Source organism: Anabrus simplex, chromosome 7 (genome assembly GCF_040414725.1).
Source record: "Anabrus simplex isolate iqAnaSimp1 chromosome 7, ASM4041472v1, whole genome shotgun sequence".
In the NCBI taxonomy this organism is placed as follows: domain Eukaryota; kingdom Metazoa; phylum Arthropoda; class Insecta; order Orthoptera; family Tettigoniidae; genus Anabrus; species Anabrus simplex.
The window spans coordinates 166836520-166857991 of NC_090271.1; the positions used below are offsets into that span (position 1 = coordinate 166836520).

Sequence of the window (21472 nt, forward strand, 5' to 3'; positions counted from 1 at the left end):
ATCCTCTTTACTGTATTTCAAGGTTTAGCACTTCGTTTCCTTCAATATTACCGTCTTCTCAACTTAAATTCTCATTAGAAACTATCAATCTTGCTTAATTCTTGAGAGCTATGTTCAGCACGTCTTGTCATTACGAAGTCAATTTTTTAAGTAAGTTTTTATAATAATCCGTTCGATCCTTCTTATTTTTTTTAAAAAACAATCCAATCGATTCTACTCTGTTGTACATTGCCTTCATAGTGGTAGGTTTAATCAGTCATGGCCTTCTAACATACATAAATATCGATACTCTGCTATACATTCCTTTGCCTTGGCTGGTCTCTACCTTCCGTAGGCGCCATTTTGGAATACGTTCAGTAAATGCATCGGGTATGATAATAATTGAAACTAAAAACTGTGTTAACCTAAGAAAACAAAGGAATGAAAAAACAAATGATGCAGATGGAAATGAACAATAGTAGCACATGGTGAGGTTGTGGACCTCATAGTTTACAAAATATTGTTTAGTAACGATAACAAAACAGGTTGAAATCACTGTCGAAAATCATCCTTGTAGAAACCCATCACATTAAAATGGTGAGGAGGGGAGCGGGAGCAAACGTTTTTGAGAAACCAAGCCTGATATAACGTGCAGGCGAAAAGCCTGTGACAAGAAAAAAAAAAAAAAAAAACACCAATGAAATTTACAGCTTTAGAAACAGCAGCATTCTCAATATCTTCTCAATCTAGCGGTCCCTTTCTTGATGATTGTTTCATAATGTTCGCTGGTGTCTTGCCTTATTATAAAGGGTCGGAAGGGCCGCGATATAAAATTGAGAAGCTGTGTTAGGTAGAAGACAGATGCATAGTAAACTGTAAGTGATCTAGTGGAAACCGTCAATGAAGTTCTAATCTGTAATGGAAAAATGAGGTTGTGTGAGAAACGTGGGGTGATAAGTAAAAAGTGTAGAATGGGTGTGAAGAAAGCATAAACTTACGGTGTTTAACAGGTGGTTGTCCTCTCAAATGGCCTAGCCTTCTCAAAGTAACGGTCTCATTCGCGTGATCGAGTCTATTGTTGGTTCGACTGTGTTTGCTAGGATGGAAGGAGCGGAGGGGGAAGGGGTGGTCCAGGGCTGGTGTGAGGAGGGGGTAGTGGTGGTGAGTTGGAAAGATGGAGGTGGGGTTTGTTTGTGTTATGGATGCTGACTTCATTTAAATTGTGAGAGAGGTTCATAAATTGATCTAAATCGATGTGGATGCTCTCGAAAATGTTGAGCAAGGTGCCTTTTTGCTCATAATGCAAGATCTTGAGGTCTCTATCTATTGAAGTGTATTCGTGGCTGGATGCTTTATGATGTTCACTCATAGCTGAGAAACGATTATATTTGAGAGCGTTGCGATGTTCGGCGTATCTTATGACAAAATTGTGGCCTGTTCGTCCAATATAGCTGGAATTACAGGATTGGCATTTTAATTTGTAAACTCCAGAGTTCAAATATTTGTTGTTAATGTTGTTATAGTTATTGTTGACAGTGTGTAGATTGAAAATGAGTTTGGAGTTGGTGTGGGAGGTTCTATAAGCTATTTTGATGTTGTGTTTCTTAAAAATATTAGAAATTTGGTAAATGTTACTATTATTGAAAGTGAATGTGGAAGACTTTTTTTTAGGAGGGGAATCTTTTTCTAGGGTAGTCTTGGGTCTGCTTTTATATATGTTGATGATTCTGCTGATGAAGGTTCTACTGAAACCATTGTGTTCTGCAATATTGTAAATGGTATTAATTTCTTTTTTGTAATTCTTGCGAGATAAAGGGACAGTTAATGCTCTGAGAATCATGCTATTGTAAGCTGCTTTTTTATGTATGTCTGGGTGCACAGAAGTCTGATGGATGGTATTGATGGTATGGGTGGGTTTCCTGTATATATTGAAGGATAACGTGTTGTTGCTGTTGCGCATAATGGTTAAGTCCAGGTAATTAGGGGCTTTATTGTTTTCTGACTCTATGGTGAATTTTATATGTGGGTCAATGGAGTTGAGTCTACCCATGGGGTCACCAGCTTCAGGAATCCTTGCAGATATCTACATTGATCATTTAGAGCATTCTCACATCATTGGCAAGATCAATGGCATTCAACACTGGACACGCTTTGTAGATGACGCGTTGTTATTTTAGACTCCCACGTTACTAACAGCAACACAGTACTTGGATTTCTAGATCCTAGCGATTTTATGGAAGGTTATAAGTTGCCCAAGATGAGCACCCAAATGAGAAACATGATAATAGTTTAAAATCATTGGTCTTAAAAGGCATGGGGAACGAATATCTTTGAAGTTTTGTTTCGAGGACTCTTATGACATAACATACCTTTCTTCATCTTGAAAGATTCCCAATCCTGTTCATTCCTAGAGATTCTATCCATTATATGAACACATTCATCACCCTTCTTTTGAAATTCAGCCAGATCAGTAAAGCTAAAGGGGTAATTTTGAAGAGTACAGACGGGAAGATGAGCGTCAGGACTACATCCGATGTCACAATCAGGTGTTTCTATGCCTTCAAACATACGTGATAAGCAATCAGCAATAATATTGTCTTCTCCTCTTACATGTACCACGGTGAAATTTAAGATGATAAGCGAAGAATCCAACAGGCCGAACTTCCTAGTTTTTTGACATTAGCGCTCATCCAGGACAGTGCTTGGTTATCCGTGTGAACCCAAAAATGACAATGTTCTAGATACGAGTAGAAGTTTTCAACGCCTAGGACGACAGCTAAGCATTCCTTTTCGTACGTAGAATATCTGACTTCAGAGTCGTGCAACCTCTTACTGAAGTGTGCGATGGGGGCCAAACTGTTATCCTCTAACCTCTGATTTAGTACGGCAGAGACAGCATTGTCACATGGCATCGCATTGAAGAACAAAGTCAACGTTAAAATCAGGATTGTGCAACATGGGAGCTTGACAAAGAGCATCTTTAAGTCTACAAAAAGCGTTTTCTTGAGCATCACCTCAACAGAAACGAGTGTTCTTTTTCTTTAACATGTTTTACGGAGCTGAAATATCGGAAATATGGGGGATGAATCTACTGTAAAATCCCACCATGCCAAGGAACCTGCGGATACGTCAGAGATATTTAGGCCTGGGAAACTTGTGAATACTCTTCACTCTTTCAGGATTTGCGGAGATGCCAGAGCTGGAGACAATGTGCCCTAAGAACATGATCTGCCTAGAACACATTCTCAGAGTTGACAGTGAACCCATGTTTCTTCAGTCTAGTGAAGAACTCGTGAAGATGCGTGACGTGTTCCTCAAACATGTTAGAAAATAAGCAAAGGGACAGATAAACGGCGAAGCATTGGAGTGTGTAAACTTCAAGAAGACATTCATAGAGCAAAGTTAAAATGGTTTGGACACATGATGAGAATGCCAGGAGAGAGAATACCAAAGAGAACATTCATGGATACAGGGACTGGAAGGAGGCCTAAGGGACATCCTAGAATGAGATGGAGGAGCTCTGTTGTGGACTGTATTGCAAATATAGGAGTCGATAGTAATAAAGTACTAGAAGAGGAATGGTGGAAAGATCAAGTAAGGTGGAGGGCTTTGGTACACTATCCTACCCAGAGAGAATCTGGAAAAGGGAATGGATGAAGAAGAGAATAGAATAAGAAGATAGTTGGTCCGTTAATGGACATTATAAATCTCCCAGCCAACTCATTCCCGGTTGCCAGGTTCCCTGTGGGAATCAACATCTTTATCAACATACCACTTAGTCGAGCAGCTTGTCTCCTTGAACAGGGAGAATGCTTAAAGGAGAGGCTTACCACTTCATGTCTTTCCAAGCATGATTCTTTTCATCCACTCAGTGACCTGTCTTTAGCTGAGCCAAGAAGGAACACACTTTTCTCCCAATGCAGTAGCATTGCTTTCCGTGGATATGTCTTCTGAAACTATATCTGAAACTTATGATATGTGGCATTGTTTGACCCTTGTAGAGTCTCATTTACTCATATATTCTCCTTGCCACTAATTGCTCTTCAGCAGAGTAGCTGCTTGTATCTCCCATGGTAATCTACAACTGAACAACAACTCAACAAAATATTTACTAATTTTTCTGTGCTTTGTTGTGCTCCCATACGATCATTAGTGTTTCAAGATTAAAAACTTCATATCTGGTCCATATTGAAAGGAGATAACATTCATTAAAGGGAAATTTGATTGATCCACCTTTTTTCAATACATAATATGTTGTTAATATAATCACAACATTTTTTATTCAGTACCAGTTTTGGTGTCTATGGACACCATCATGAGCTGAAACAGGTTGCATGAACAAAGATATGCAAGTATGTAGTACATATAATAGACCCTTAGTAATAAATGACATTAATAGGATGAAGTAAAAATACAATGCTTAAAAGAATATAAACAAGTTATGTGCTTGTTGGTCAAAGTATAAAATGAAAGGGAAGATATAACGATCACCAGACTCCCTTCTTCATTCTTTTATAAAATATACAGAAAACCTACCCATGCAACCTCAACAATAAAACAAGATTCCGTGCGTCCCTATTCCCACAAATGTGCTACTTACAATAGCTTAGTTGATCGCGCATTCAAAATTCCAATGTCGAGAGCAGACCTAAATGAAGAACTATACGTGTGATAGCCAGGTTTAATGGTTATAATGAAAGTTTCATCGAATGTATTATCAACAAATTCAGACATCGCTCTAAATCTAACTTAATGAAAGATAATCCCAGGCCTAAGTTATTCTCAACTTTTACATTCAATCAAAATATCTACAGCGTTACCAACCTATTCAAGAAACATAACGTCAATATTACTTTCCGCATCAACAACAGAAATATGGATATTCTCCACAATTCCAACCTGGTCAACAAATCGGACCCTTTTACTAAGTCAGGAGTTTACTGTTTTCAGTGCGGTGACTGTAACAGTTCATATATAGGACAAACTGGCAGGAACATGCCGAACATCTCAATGCAATTAAATACAATAGGTTTTCCGCAGTTGGTCAGCACATACAAGATTATAAACTCAAATTTAATGGATTAGATCAAGATTTAACAATATTAGACACGTTGTGCAAAGGCCCCTTACTAGATATCACGGAAGCCTGTTACATACATCTAGACCAATACTTCAATCCTAATCTCAACTTGAATGACATTTCTGAAAAGCCCAGAATTTTATTTGATTCTCTTGTTTCAGTCTCAACAGTATTAAACTCCCTAAAAATAGCTTGTTTTTTCAGATTATACGTCACACGTTATCACGTTATCCTTCCCTACCACGCCCACCTGACTCCGTCCCCTCCATCACCCCTCCTCTCCCCCTTCCTGACCTACCCCATTCCCTCCCTTAACGATGTTCTGTGCTTCTAGCAAACTCTAGCACTTGCTTCTTGCCACTCTCCGCACATACATCAGGCCGTTTGAGGTGAGTCTCCTACTTTATAGGTTTTGCCCTATTTCCAATATCTCATTTTAACTCTTAACTTTCTTTTCATACTTCAGGTTCCAAATTGGATCGAGAACTTTCTGGCCATATTATCACTTTCTCTTTGCCTGCAATATGATCCACTTCTTTGAGTTCCTCATAACTGACGGCTTCTTTTTATGAGTTGATGTTGCAAGGCACCATCAAACCTACTTATGTTACTTTATTATCAATACTCTGTGGAAGGACTGCATCCTATGTCAGTTTTTAGATGTCCGTGTTTTATTTTCACCTAGTGTTTAGCAGTGCTACGCTTGAGACTTTTTAACCATTCCAAAGTGATCAAGTCTTTAAACATTTGTTAATATGTTCCCTTTCATTTTATACTTTGACCAATAAGCACATAATTTATTTATGTTCTTTTAAGCATTGTATTTTTACTTCATCCTATTAATGTCACTTATTACTAAGGGTCTATTATATGTTCTACATACTTGTATATCTTTGTTCATGCAACCTGTTTCAGCTCATGATGGTGTCCATAGACACCGAAACTGGTTTTGAATAACAAATGTTGTGATTATATTAACAACATATTATGTTTTGAAAAAAGGTGGATCAATCAAATTTCCCTTTTTTGTAAGTGTTTCAAGAAACAACGTATATTATTATGTGGGGTTAAGATGAGTTCTTTCCTTCCCTGTAGATGGTTGTGAGAGCTGATGACCTAGATTTTAGGTCTCTTTAAACAAGAAGAATCATCATCATGTAGATGTTGGCCTAAATATTTCCAAGAAATTGTGAATAAACTACTTTGAACATATGCCTGCTTTTTGTTGTTGTTGTTATAATAATTTCAACAAGTTTTTCCTATAAGTTAGGGTCTTCCATGATTGTACAGATTTTTTACGAATGTACTATTCATATGTGTTTACTCAGCTTGTGAAGTTCAGAGTTGGTTTCAAGAATGATTCCTGGGTGTAGATATTCCAAGTTGTAGAACAGTCCATAATTTATGTAATAAACTTAAGGAAGCTGGAAATATCAAGCCTATGAAACCAAAGAAGCAGTGTAGGGCCATCACCAAAGACAGCTAGATGACATTGGTCATAGGTTGGTCGTTTGGAAAATTCGCCTAAAAAAGTCATTTTGTTGTCTTGCACAAGTGTGAATTTCATATGGTTGTGTGCAAATGGCTACTAAATTATTATATTTAAAAGCCACATAAAATAACTGCGAAGTCCATATTTTGTGAGTAGAGTCTAGAAAATGTATGCAGTGGACAAATAGACCCATATTTAATATTCTTTTCACACAAGGCCTGTTTTCACCTCCATGATTGTGTGGAAACAAAACAGTTGTTACAGGAGTGCTGTTGAACCTACCTTTGTACATGAAGTGCCCCTCCATGAAGCAAAAATTGGTGTATTGTATGTTATCAGGGTGAAATAATCATTGGACCAATTTTTGTTTTGAGAATACGGTTGATTCTGCTACTTATGTGAATATCATACCAACCCCCTTTTTCAGAGAACTAACCAACAGGGAGCATAATTTAGCAGTTTTCAACAGGACTCTGTTTCTGAAAACACTGCAAATAATTTCATGAGAGAAATTCACCAAGTGTTTCCATGGAACATAGTTGTTAGTAGGGATTTGTGGCCCTCTCAGTCCTGCAGTATATCTTCCTGTGATTATTATGTCTGAGGTAAATTTAAAAATGCCATGTATAAGACTAACCCACACACAAAACATATTAATCAGGAAATGGCTGGGATTCCTCTACATGAACTGCAGCGGTGATTAATAATTTCCTAATGAGGTGTCAAAACTGTGTGGGGATTGAAGGTGGGCAGTTTCAACACCTACTATCATAATTTGATGAGTAATGAACTTAAATTGTTGTACTAGTATTGTATAGTAAATACATCATAGACCAGAGTAAAGCATATGTCTGATCACCTTGTATCAAATGTACTTCATCATATTGTGTGTGCAGACACATTGAATCAACTGTCTTGTACTGAGGAGAGACCTAACACCTTTTAAATTGCAGGATGAATTTTGAAGGAAGAAGTTGGAATCAGTGAAGGACAGGGAAGAGAACTAACTACCTACCCAGATCTGTAATATTGGCAAACAGTTAACTGCTTCATTTGTAGTCAGTGTTTCTGTTAAAATTACTGGGATTTTTGTAAGTTTCTACTGCCTATCGTGAGATCCTAGATTGATTATCCTGTGTGGGTAAAAGCCTGAACATCTTGTAACTTGACATTATGATCCAAAGAGAGGATGTACATGGCAGAATATTGCACAGCGGCCCATGAATGGGCCACAGCCGCACTGCACTGAGCCTCACTACTCTTGGACAAAATCAGCCCGTTGTGTCATTGCATAGGCTGGACTGTGCTGTATTGTCTATGAGTGGCTGGCTGGTTGGAACTGTGGTTTAGTGTTGGTCCAAGTAGTGTGGTAGAATGTGGCTCATCAGATTGTGAATACATCTGCGTGTGTTAATATGTGAGCTGTACTATGGTTGACTGTTCAGCTTTGTCCATTAACGTTTTCCTTGGAGATTAGTGCTTATAATGATTCTTGTCCAGGAAAAGAGAAGAAAGGGAAAAAACCTAGTCTCTGGGCAATGCAAGACAGCTAAGCCAGATCTGAACCTATGAAGTCCTGTTTGGTAGGTGTTTCAGCTTGTGGTCGGTGGCAGTTGACAAAACCTAAATTTTCTTTGTCATAGGGTCTGCAACAAACTATGTACATGCTGTAGGTTCCTCTGGGATGTCACATATTTCTTGTCATCCGTGCGTTTTCATCAACAAAGCACTTTGTGTATGAGAAAAAGTCTTCTTAAAATTGTGTGGCATTTGGTTGTTGTTAAATGTGTGAGACATAATGTCATATAGGACAGTTAGAGGTGAACAATTTCTGGATCTTGTGCAGATGTTGACCGAAACTGGAGTTACCTGTGGAAAAGTATCAACCAAAGTTTTATACCTCGTCAAAAACAGTGTCCCAACACTTGCTGTAAAATGCTTTAAGATTAAGAGATGAAATTACCCTGGAGGTTTCAGATTGCATGACCGTTGGTGAGTACTCAGCGACCATGAATATGTGGACTTGTACTACAAGGAAGAACCATTACTTAGCATCATCTGTTTCTTGTTTTGTTGATTGGGACCTCAAATGTCACATCCTGTTCACAACCTTGTTTCCAGAAAAATCTAAAACAGACAATATTAGGAGATAATATTAGAATATTGTCCTAGAGGCCTTTTTGAAATGCCGGGCTGAGTGGCTCGGACGGTTGAGGCGCTGGCCTTCTGACCCAACTTGGCAGGTTCCATCCTGGCTCAGTCCGGTGGTATTTGAAGGTGCTCAAATATGTCAGCCTCGTGTCCGTAGATTTACTGGCATGTAAAAGAATTCCTGCGGGACTAAAGTCTGGCATCTTGGCGCCTCCAAAAGCCGTAAAAGTAGTTAGTGGGATATAAAGGTGGAGGTGGTGATTATTGTTTTAAGAGGAAGTACAACTAGATAACACTATTCAGAGAGAGAAAATGGAAGGGACCGACACTTTGAAAAATGAGGGTATTGGCCAAAGGAAGACAAGGGCCACGAAGGGCATGAAAATGAAAGATTCCCTAGTCCTTACAAACCTAATAGCGTCAGGATCAGAAAAGAGCAAAAGTTGACCAAGGGAGGTTAGATAGGATAGATGAAAGTGAGGAGCCTCGCGCAAGTAAGTGGAAGCAATATCAGGACTTAGCTAAGGGCACCGTGGTCATCAACCCACGATGATTATTATCTTTTTGAAACAAGTGTCTTTCACAACCAATCAAGGTGCCAAAGTTACCACTGCTCTGCGTCACTATATGAGGCTGAATTGTGTCTGTCACCTGCTCAGTAAAGAGTTATGAATTCCATTTAATACCCCATTGTTGTCTGGCAGTTGCTCTCAGATTGATATTTTTATGATTTAGATGAATGAACTTGTTACTTACGCTAAGTAAAGTGACCTAGTTATTGCCCTTGAAAAAATCTGTTGGAACGATCAAAGATACTCACTGCAGCACTCGATTAACAATGCTAGAATCTGTACATTGTCAATATTCAGCTTTGTGCAAAAAGTTTAGTGAGATGGAAATCATGATCAGATTGATGAAATTGATATAACTTGATGAACAAACTAATTACACTTCTATCAAGTGACTTTGGCTACATGGTTTGGGGCATGTAGCTGTTAGTTTGCATTTGGGAGATAATGGGTTTGAACCCACTGTTGACAGACCTGAAGATGGTTTTCCAAGGTTTCCAATTTCCACACCATGCAAATACTTAATTAAGACTACAGTCCCTTCTTTCCTAATCTAACCCCTGTCCTATCCCATCATCACTGTAGGGTCTGCCTGTGTCAGTGCGATGTAAAATAAATAATAGGAAGGACCATACAATACCATGATCTCATTCCTTTTTTTAGTGACTGTACCTTGACTGAAACCCTCTTTCCTTTTCACATAAATATATTTCTATTGTTTACAATGAGTAAGGGTTGTCAAAAATGTTTTCTTTCATGTGAAATTTAGATTAATTACAGTATATAATGAAATAGAAGTAGTCCTTAAGAAGATGCCACAAGGGAGATCCCCAGGAATCGATGAAGTCAGCACGGACGTGATTAAAGCAGCGGGAGTCCAGGGTTTACAATGGCTGCACAGAGTGCGCAATGAAGTTTATAAGGATGACAAGATACCTGCTGATTGGAGCAAGCGTGTCATTATCCCTCAGTTTAAGAAAGGAAATCACCAAAAGTGCTCCAACTACTGGGGAATAACACTCCATTCTCATGGGCTTAAGATTCTTCAAAAAATCTTAGAGAACACAGTTAGAAGAGGAACACTATGGCTTCAGGCCTAATAGGTTCATAACAGTTCTAATCTTCAGTGTCTGTATGTTAGTGGAGAAGTATTAGGAAAAGAGCAAAGATCTTTTTATGGTTTTCCTTGATATTGAGAAGGCATATTACAGCATTGCAAGAGAGAAGATATGGGAATGCCTGAGAAAAAGGAATGTACCAGAGGGACTGGTGAGAGAAGTTCAGATGCTGTATGAGCATTGTACCAGCTGTGTGCGATCGGGAGACGGACATTCATCCTGGTTCCAGACCAAAAATAGAGTCCAGCAAGGCAGTGCATTATTCCCATTATTGTTTATCACCATCATGGATGATATAATGAAGAAATCAAGAAAACCTCAGATGAACTAAATGCAATGGCTTTTGCTGGTGACATTATGATCTGGGGAGAAACTGAGGAACAAAAACAGTTGAACCTCAATGAATTGAAGGTTAAGTTCCAGGAATTCAGTCTCAAGATAAGCAAACCCAAACCAGTAGTGATGCCAATAAACAGAGAGAGGCATCTAGCATATGTCATGCTAGGAAACTATCTACTGGAAAGTGTGGAAAACTTTACATACCTCGGCTGTGTAATATCTGAGACACACGAGCTACAAAGGAGGTGGCAAACAAAGTGCAGAAGAGCTCTCACTTTTACCAGTGTGTATGAACACTCCTCTGGGATTCCAAAGTACCAGCCAAATCAAAGCTGGTGATGTTCAATCAGTACTTATACCAATCTTAAACCTATGATGTCAAAACCTGCACCATTACTAAGGAGGACTCATCAGGGTTGCAGGCATCTGAGATGAAGTTCCTGAGATCCACATTTGAAAAATCAAAACTGGACAAGTTAAGGAGTGACATGGTTAGAAAGGAATGTTAAATTAGAGAGACGTGAAAAGACCATGAACCCACTGGATGGACGTCATAAAGATGGATATTGCAGATCGGGGAAGGACACTTGAGGACGTCATTAACAACAGAACGTATCTCAATAAGATAGAGAGGAAGAGGCTCGGCAACAGTACCCGGGAAACTGGAACTGTAAAATGATGTTGTATGAAAGTTCTGTCTGTTTTTGAAATTGTTAGTAGAGTTCAGGATTGGTGTTTATTTTCAACCTGAGTTCATCAGATTTTAAAATACATGTCCAGGAGAATGCACTAGTGAGCATAAAGCAGTGTGCATAGGGAGCAGTCTGCATAAAAGTGCATTGAGGTCATTTGGTAGCGTGTGCTGTGTGGTGGGCTGAGAAGCCCAGTGTTACAGGCTGGAAAGTGGCTATGCTTGGAGAACTGGGCTGCCAAAGCAAGTGGGCTGGGAGTGCTGTGCTGTGTGTCACTCTGCATCATTGATGCATGGCTGTTGTAGATTTGTGCGTCTAGTTGAGATGGATATTCCTTTTGTGTTTCTTATTGGTATTCTCAATGGACTATCGTGTGTGTTCAGTGTGCACTTTCCTAAGTATAGCATTATTTCATTTGAGACCCTAGAATATTATATTTCATGTAATATGCCATTTACAAGCAAGTTGAAAGTTTTAAGTGCCTGGTCGAACTTTATGCAGCCTTTCAAGGGTTATTTTCACTTAACTTGATGATGATGATAATAATAATAATAATAATGATAATCATATGGCCTCAGCTGCCCTGTGCAGGCAATGAACCTCAACATTGATCATATTTTTACAATTTACTTTACATCGCATATTTTCATTCAGGTAATATGCCTTTTACTATGCAACTTCTCGAAGGTTAATTTCCCATCACTTGGTAACCCCCCTGTGGGTGGGGGCGGTAGAATAACACCCACGGTATCCCCTGCCTGTCGTAAGAGGCGACTAAAAGGGGCCTCAGGCTCTGAACTTTGGAGCGTGGATTGGCGACCACGGGGCCCTTAGCTGAGTCCTGGTATTCCTTCCACTTACTTGTGCCAGGCTCCTCACTTTTATCTATCCTATCCAACCTCCCTTGGTCATCTCTTGTTTTTTCCGACCCCAACGCTATTAGGTTTGCGAGGGCTAGGGAGTCTTTCATTTTCATGCCCTTCGTGGCCCTTGTTTTCCTTTGGCTGATATCTTCATTTTTCGAAGTGTCGGATCCCTTCCATTTTTCCTTCTGATTAGTGTTATATAGAGGATGGTTGACTAGTTGTACTTCCTCTTAAAACAATAATCACCATCACCACCACCATCACTTGGTAATAATAATGATGATAATGATAATCAAATGGCTTCATGGCCTGAGCTACCCTGTGCAGGCAATGAACCTCAACGTCGATCAGTTTTGTTTATTAACAATTTTCTTAACATCGCACTGACACAGATAGGTCTTATGGCAATGGGATTGGAAAGGGCTAGGAGAAGGAAGGAAGCAACCATTGCCTTAATTAAGGTACAGCCCCAGTATTTGCCAGGTGTGAAAATGGTAAACCACAGAAAACCATCTTCAGGGCTGCCGAGAGTGGGCTTCAAACCCACTATCTCCCAAATGTAAGTTAATAGGTACGTGATGTAAACCATGCAGCCACCTGCTCGGTTAATAATATTTTGAAACAATGTCAAAAATGAATATTGAATTTTCACGACCGCATTGTAATCGAAACCGACTTTCAACCTTTTAGGTCGTGTTACATACATTTAGTACGTGTTGAAGAGATGTTAAGTACAGAACAAAAATGGCCAAACCGACGCGAAATCGGGAGGTTGTGGGTTCGGATCCCACTGGTGTCTGGTTGGCCATTTTTGTTCTGTACTTAACATCTCTTCAACACGTACTAAATGTACGTAACACGACCTAAAAGGTTGAAAGTCGGTTTTGAATGTCTAAAATATTTCTAATGTTGTGCTTATGGTGAGCATGGTAGTATCATGATCCACTCCCATAATGGCTCATGTTTGGATGTAGAGTGCTGATCATCAATACCAGCAGGAGGTGTCATAGTGCCAAAGTTTGAACTTCTGACTTGCTGTATCTGTAGTGAACAAGGGACATAGTGTTGAGCAGTTTGAAATTAAAGTAAGGGGTTCACATGGTAAGCTGTGAGTATGGACGTAGTTATTTTATTAATTTTATTTCTCTTGTTATATAAAAGAGGGTATATTTGTAAATTTTGTATTTACCTCGCCCAAAAAAAACTAGAAATATAATATCTTGGGAACTCAAATGAAGAAACAGGGATCACTTCATTAATAAAAGCCATACTCTGTGTTCACATCCACATAAAACTTGAGATCCTTTGGCTTGTAGTATGTCTGCAGTTATGTAAGACTATAAACTAGCTTTTTTTAAAATGCTATTTGTTCGGGGCATCAACCTATAGAGATCTTTTGCCCCTACCTGCGTGTAATTGGAATTGTGGAAGTGTAGAATGTTGAATGTGAGGAAAGGAACGTTAAGGACAACACAAATACCCAGTCCCCAGGCCAGAGATATTAATCATTTACAATTAAAAACCCCTGACCCGGCCGGGAATCGAACCCGGAGCCGCCGGGTGTCAGGCGAACGCGTTACCCCCTACGCCGCAGGGCCTGACGTAAGCTAGCTTACTTTCTTTTGAAATATAGCTTCTGTATAAATAGAATTGAAGGGAATGTATTAATCTTGTTCCCTCATCTGTTACAGTCTGGTGGAATGTATATAGACTTTGGGTGTACATCTTTATTAAGCTATAGAATTGGGATATATTTTATTGACCTAAATCTATTTTTAACATTTGCAAGAATGTACTGGTTTCAGTAGTTGCCAGTAATTAATTTGTTTTCCTTTGTTTCAGGTTATCTGAATTGAACTATTCACTTCAAGATGTTAAAATTAGTCCATCAGAAATAGTTCAAACTACATGTAAAGAAGAACCTGATGAAACAGATGCATATTTATTGGCCAAGAGTTACTTTGATCTTAAAGAATATGATAGGTATGTACATATACCAGAGAGATTTGTAATTGTTGTATTTTGGCTGTTTCAATTGTTTCCACTATCTTACCATCTATTCTAGCTCCTTCTGTGGATCAACATTAGAGTGTTGGCGTCCGGATCCCAAGATTGCAGGTTCATACCCGGCAGTTTGTCGGATTTTTGAAGAGTGTTAAAAAATCCATTCAACATTCCATGTTATATGATGTTGAAATGTAAAAGATCTCTGGTGACACGTTTGGTGTTTACCCAACAAAATAAATTACAACTCACCAATAGTACTCCAAAGAGAGAACCTGTTTACCCTGTCTTCTAGTAGAGTAAAATGAAACGTCAAAACTGATGCGTGGGCAGCCTAGATTGCATCAAATTAAAAATCTGCACACAGCTGAGGCCATACACTTGTTCTTATTGCTATTATTATTATTATTATTATTATTATTATTATTATTATTATTATTATTATTATTATTATTATTATTATTATAATACATACACTTCTCCACAGGAAATATGGGTAGTAACGGGGCAAGGGATGCACCAAGTGCGTTACCATAATTAAAGTATTTACACATAATACAAACATTGATGTACAGGTACATACAAAACTCTAGACGTTCATTCTTGCAAGAGGAACTATCGCACAATGTTGCATATTGACAGGAGGACAGAATATTGCATAATTTTGAAGATGTTCGGTGGAAGACCCAGTTCTTGCAGACTCTTGTGAAGTGTGTGTGGAATGAGGCTGTTGAGTGAAAGAATCACAGGGACTATCCGTACCAGTTTCATCTTCCAGATCTTCCAGATCTTCTTGATCTCTTCTGCAAGTTCTTTGTATTTGTAGATATTTTTCATGGTACTTCCTGTCGATGTTGGTGTCATTCAGAATTGCGATGTCAATAATGAAAGTTGTCCCAGTTTTCTTGTTTACCTGTCTGATGGCTGGTCTGTTATGGTTGACTGTTTTATCTGTCACTACAGCAGTGTCCCAATAAAGCTTAATCAACCTGTTCTCCAGGAGTGGTATTGGATGGTACTTGTAATAAGGGATATGCTCCTGAGTTAATTGGTTTTCCTGAACAAGTGCCTGGTATATAATTCCCGAGACATGATTGTGACGTCTTATGTATTCTACACAGGCAAGTACTGGGCAGCCTGCAGTAATATGGTCGATGGTCTCGAGATGAACAGTGCATTATCTGCATTTGTCGGAGAGTATGCTGGTGTCTTTGATGATGTACTTTTTGTAATTGTTTGCGGCTATTACTTGATTTTGTGTAGCAACTGCAAATTCCTTTGTCTCCCCAAATAAGCGCCCACTTTGTAATCACACGCATGGCGCATTCTTGTCTATGCTTTGTTGGTTTAGATTGCTGTAGTATTTTCCGTGGAGTTCTTTTCTCCTGCAGGCATACTTGTTGATTTGTATGAATGTTAGAGGTATTATATGGATACAGTACAGTCTACAGTGTACTTGTCAGCTATACTACAGCTTTATGGAGAAGGCTGTTTTCTTGCTTTTTATGGAAGTATCTTGTTAGGTTCTTTACCTGATTCAGGAGCATGACTTGAAGATCCAGTACTCCTTGGTCCCCCAATTTTCGTGGAAGTGTGACCCTTTTCATGCATGAATTTGGATAATATAATCTATAGGTGGTGAGCAAAGTTTTCGTTTTTCTATGTATGCTGTCTATTTCTGTAGCAGACCATTTCAGAATTCTGAACGAATAAACAAGAGGTGGAATAGCGTACATGTTTATTGCCTTAATTTTGTTCTTGGCTTGTAGGTTGCTACGCAAAATCTGATGCAACATCGATGTATATTTGTCAGTGAGTTCCTGTTTGATTTTCTTGTGCTCCGCAGTTGTAGGTCTCTGTTTGTGTCATTCCCTCAATTAAAGATCCAGTATGAAACTCACATGGTTGGGAGTTTGCGTACCGACCACGTTCAATTGTTAGCAGCTTACACTTCTTTACTCCCAACGTCATTCACACATCAGATGAGTAGGAGTCTATTATATTCAGCAGGGCGTTCATTTGTGTTTCGTTGTAGGCATGTACTTTCAGATCATCCATATATTCTTTTTTTTCCTATTGTTATATTTAGTATCAAATCCAAAACCAGTAGTTTTAGAAGATTGTATAGGGGATTCATTGCAAGGAAAAACCACAGTGGACTTAACGAATCTCCTTGAAATATACCACATTCAATTTTTATTGTGTCAGATGTGATACATTATTATTATTATTATTATTATTATTATTATTATTATTATTATTATTATTATTATTATTATTATTATTATTATTATTATTATTATTATTATTCATTAGGACTACACTAAGTACTTACAGGTGTGCATTTGCATTTCTCTCTGCCCATATTTCTTTCATTCGTTTACTGTGGGCTCCCTTTCTGGCTTCAGACAAGATTGTTGCCAATCTTCTTCTTTGGTTTTTTCCTCTTGGTCAACTTACCATTAGTGAACTTTGGATCTGAAGATCACCTTGTTTTGGACATCTGCTGGTGTAATTCCTGCCTGTTTCAAATCAGTTTTGATTTTGCCAATCCATTTCATTGTGTCTGTTTTAGCTTTACTCCTGTTTTCATAGAATTCAACTACTTGTTTGGTAAGTCTGTCTGGATGCATTCTTTTAATACGCCTATAAAATCTTACCCTGTGTTCTCTAATGTCACTGTGAATATTTGTGTTATTGTTTGATTGCCTGTCTGCCTCTAAGTTGGTATTGTCTGTTGGTGAGTTTTGCATTTATTTATTTTTTCAGTGTTTTCAGTGTCTGCTTTCCTGTTCAAAATTAGCATCTCTGATCCATAAAGACATTCTGGTTTAATGACTGTATTGTAATATTTTAGTTTTGTGTGCTTCGTGATACATTTTTTGTTATAGGTATTTTGGGTTAGTCGATATGCAGTTTCCATCTTTTGGCATCTAATTTGTTTCGAGTCTATTTTCTTGAATTGTTTCACCAAGATATTTAAATTGTAATACTCATTTAATTTTGCCATATTTTGTCTCCATGCATTTTGGTTCATGTTTGTTGTAGGTCATGTATTATGTCTTTTCAAAAGATATCTGAAAGCCACCTTTTTCCGCAGTTTATTTCAGGAGTTCAATCTGATTTTGGGCTGTTGAAATGTCTTGGGTTAACACATCATCAACAGTTTGCCGCGTATGAACAATAATGCTAATATCTTCCTTTGTTGTCTCCAAGAATGAGCGGGCAGTCAGGTATTCCTCCCCCCATATCTATGTATAATGACCATAGCCCAATTCAGTTCCTCACTGCCTCCTCTCTACGTCAGTTCACACTTGTGTTGGTGATGTCACGTTGTGTGAGCAGATTGCTAACGTGCGTGCTATCGCGTACAAACATAAGTGAGCATATTGCTAACGGGTGAGTTCTCGCGTATATTTAATATGATACAGTTGTAATATTTCTGTTTTATTGTTTGCGCCATTACCTGGAAATGGATCCGTACGACGTACGACAAGCTACAGTGAGAGATTTAGTGGACAGTGTTCCAGAATGTCATTCAAGTGAATTAGGTGAAGATACTTCTGATTATAGTGATGTTGATGAAACAGATATTTTAGAGCGTGTTAATAGTGACTCAGAGGAGAGTGTTTCAGAAGAAATAATGCAACCGTGTGAGGTTTGTAACGAACAACACACCCCACCGTCCAACAAAGAGGCACTGAACCTTTCAGTAGGCGCTCAGCAAGAATGTGAACATCGTGAACCTGTTCTTATCAATCCAACCTACATTGGTAGGGACAAACCAAATCCAACCATATGGTCAAACATGCCACAGAGGAAACAATCCAGAACCAGAAGGCATAACCTCGTCACACAACTTCTGGGTCCAGTAAGAGGGCCGAAAGAGGCAAAGACTGAATCAGAGTGTTGGAGCTTATTTTTTCCTGACTACATAATGGAGAAACTGGTTAAGTATACCAATATAAAAATAAGACAAATTCAAAATAGGTACAGTCGCACTAGGGATGCTAGGGAAACTGATGTTACTGAAATGAAAGCACTGGTTGGATTGCTTTATATAGCTGGTGTTTGTCAATCATCAAAACAAAACACCCTAGATCTATGGAGAGCAGACGGATTAGGGGTAGAAATTAGCAGGCTCAGTATGTGAGTGATTAGATTCAAGTTTCTATTACAAAACTTTCGTTTTGACAATGTTAGCAGTGAAGATAGGCAACAACGACAATCACAAGATAGGTTCTACTGCCTACAGGAATTTTTTGAGGATTTTTGTCGCCATTGCCAGGAAAACTACAGCCACTCTGCTTATGTGTCAATTGATGAAATGCTTCAAAACTATCGTGAAAGGTGCAGTCTTAGGGTTTATATGCCCAAAAAACCTGGAAAGTTTGGTATTAAGGTGTGGGCTGTAACAGACTCAAAAACATTTTACACGTCCAAACTGGAAGTGTATATACGAAATTAGCATCCAGGACCTTACTATTTAGACAACTCAACCCGTGCGTTGGTGAACAGACTGGTCTCAGGGGTACAGAATACTGGACGAAACGTAACCTGCGACAATTTCTTTACCTCAATACCTGTCATGCATGATCTCTTAGAAAAACGACTTACACTTTTTGGGACCATTAGGAAAAACAAAAGGGAAATACCTGTGGAACTCGTCACTGGAAACAAAGACAATCGAAGACCAGTAAAGAGTTCGATATTTGCCTTTAATCAGACTGAAACTTTAGTTTCCTACAAGTCAAAGCCTAAGAAGCTGGTGCTCTTGCTTTCCACTCTGCATGACAGTGATGACATCGAGGAAGAAAGTGGCGAAGAATATAAACCTTCCATAATCACTTTTTATAATGGACACAAATGTGGGGTTGATGTGTGTGACGGTATGCAAAGAGAGTACAGTGTGGCTAGGATCTCAAACTGATGGCCACTCACAATGTTTTATTTTGAACTTAATGTTGGAGGAATAAATGCATATGTTATTTGGAAAGCAAACAATCAAAACAATGACGGACTTGCTACAAATGCAAGAAAGGACTTCCTATTCAATCTTGCTCGTCAACTTCTTGTTGATAATGCAGAACGAAGAACTGCAACAGAATTTCCTATCCCTAGACCAATGACAGACAGACTCAAGGAAATTTTTAAAGTGAGACAGCAACAACCATATGCGAGGCCCCTGCAACCAGGTCAATATGCTATCTGTGGTATCTGCCCCAAAAGAAAAAATAGAACAAAGGTTTGTGTTGCGCATGTAACATTCCCATCTGCTGAGAACATTCAGTGTCAACGTGCTCAAGATGCTCAACCCAACAGAAGGATCCAGCTGAAAATGACTAGACTGGCTGCTGTTAGACAGAAGTAATATGCTTACGATGTTTCTTATATCGATCATATTTGTTTATATTTCATATTTTACTAATTAAACTGGACTTGTGTTAATGCATCTTATTTGAAAATGCCTAAAATATAGTATACGGCAATTTGCTAACGGGGCATGCTTTGATGTCAGGTCACAGCCTTGGAATTGCGGCAGTTTGCTAACATAGCGTGTTCTGGTGTTGTACAATATTTTAAATGATTAATAATGATTTATAATTCTAAATATGATGTTTTGGTAAGTAAATTATCTTTCTTACAATGTTGTTAAAGTTTTATGATTGTTTTCTTCATTTTAAAATCAGAACAACAATATATAACATGCGTGAGCAAATTGCCGTGCGGCGTGCTGTCATGTAAAAATAAGGGGGTGTGTGACGACGTGTTAATATTGCTTGGTTGTCCGCAAATGCCAGGCACTCTAATGCTAGTTTTCCTCTGCCTAAAGTGATTGACTGGTGAATTTTGAGGACCAATTTCTGTTTGCGCCGTTCTTGTATCACTTTTTTAAGGATGCAGTTGAAGAATAAAGGTGAAATTTCATCTCCTTGTCTTACTCTGTTTTGATTTCAAAGGGATTTGAGGTTTTCCTCATCAATTTGACCGTGTACTTCATGTCTCTCAGTGTCTGTTTTATGATTGCAAGTGTTTTCATGCCTAAACCTTGTTCTTTTAATATTTGGAAGAGTGATTTGCAATCAATTGAATCATAGGCTTTTTTGAAATCAACATATGTGCAGACTAAATTTTTGGTACAAATTCTCTGATGTCTTAGGATTAGCTTTAGGTTCAAGAATTGCTCTGGTCACGATCGGCCTGGTCTGAATCCTGCCTGATATTCTCCGATTTGTGTTTCTAGTTGTTGTGCTCCATCAAGAAGACATTGAAGATAGAATTTTGTGTGCAGCCAAAACCAGTGAGATTCCTCTGTAGTTGTTTACATCTGTTCTGTCTCCCTTCTTGTGTAGTGGGTGGATTAATGCATTTTTCCAGTCTTCTGTGATTTGCTCTGTTTTTCAAATGTATTGCTTGATTTTTTTGATTTCTTTTATGGAGTTTGGGCCTGCTGATTTGAGGACTTCCGCTATGATTCCAACTTCACCCAATGCTTCTTTTTAAATTTTAAGTCTTGTGATCTGTCTTGTGATTTCTTCTTCATGTGGGGGTAATGAATTTGGAGGAGTATCTTCAGGTTCTTGTGGCGAAAATCTTTCAGTAATTCTTTAAAATATCTGGTGAGTTCCTGGCAATTTTATTGGTTGTTTAGCACAAACTGTCCATTTTCTTTCTTGAAGCGGAGACTTTGTTGTTGATATCCCGCAAGCTTAGTTTTGAAGTTCTTACAGAAATTTTTTTGTATTGTTTCTTTCAAAGCATTTCTCAATTTCAAGTAATTGATCCTTTTCAAATTTCCTTCTGGTCTCTCTGATCAATTGAGCTGTCTCTTTCCTCACTGCCAGGAATGTTTTGTAGTTATTCTCCATCCTTTTGCTGTTCCAGTTGTTGTATGCCTTCTGTCAAGATTGGATTGCTTGTTCACATTCCTCATTCCACCAACGGTGTCTCTTCCTTTTCTGCAGAGGAATTAGTGTTTGTGCTGTTGTAATCAGTTTGCTTTTGAGTTGTTGCCAATTTTTTTGCCTCATTTCTCCCTAATTCTTCTGTGAGAGATGGTTGGATCCTTGTAGGGGCAAATTTTGGGATTAGTGGTTTGTGTTGGTGTGTTTATTATTTTTTTATTTTTATTTTATCTCTGAGGTTTCAACTGTAGTTTGACTCCTGCCAGGTAATGATCTG

The 21472-nt window shown here is 38.5% G+C and overlaps 1 protein-coding gene across 1 annotated transcript in view; it reads left to right on the plus strand.

The window, feature by feature from the left end:
• Cdc23 (cell division cycle protein 23) overlaps positions 1-21472 on the plus strand; it is a 291636-nt gene that overhangs the window by 27688 nt on the left and 242476 nt on the right. The window contains exon 2 of the mRNA XM_067151429.2: positions 14129-14269. Within this exon, the coding sequence (XP_067007530.2) occupies positions 14129-14269 (141 nt within the window). The remainder of the gene's footprint in view (positions 1-14128; positions 14270-21472) is intronic.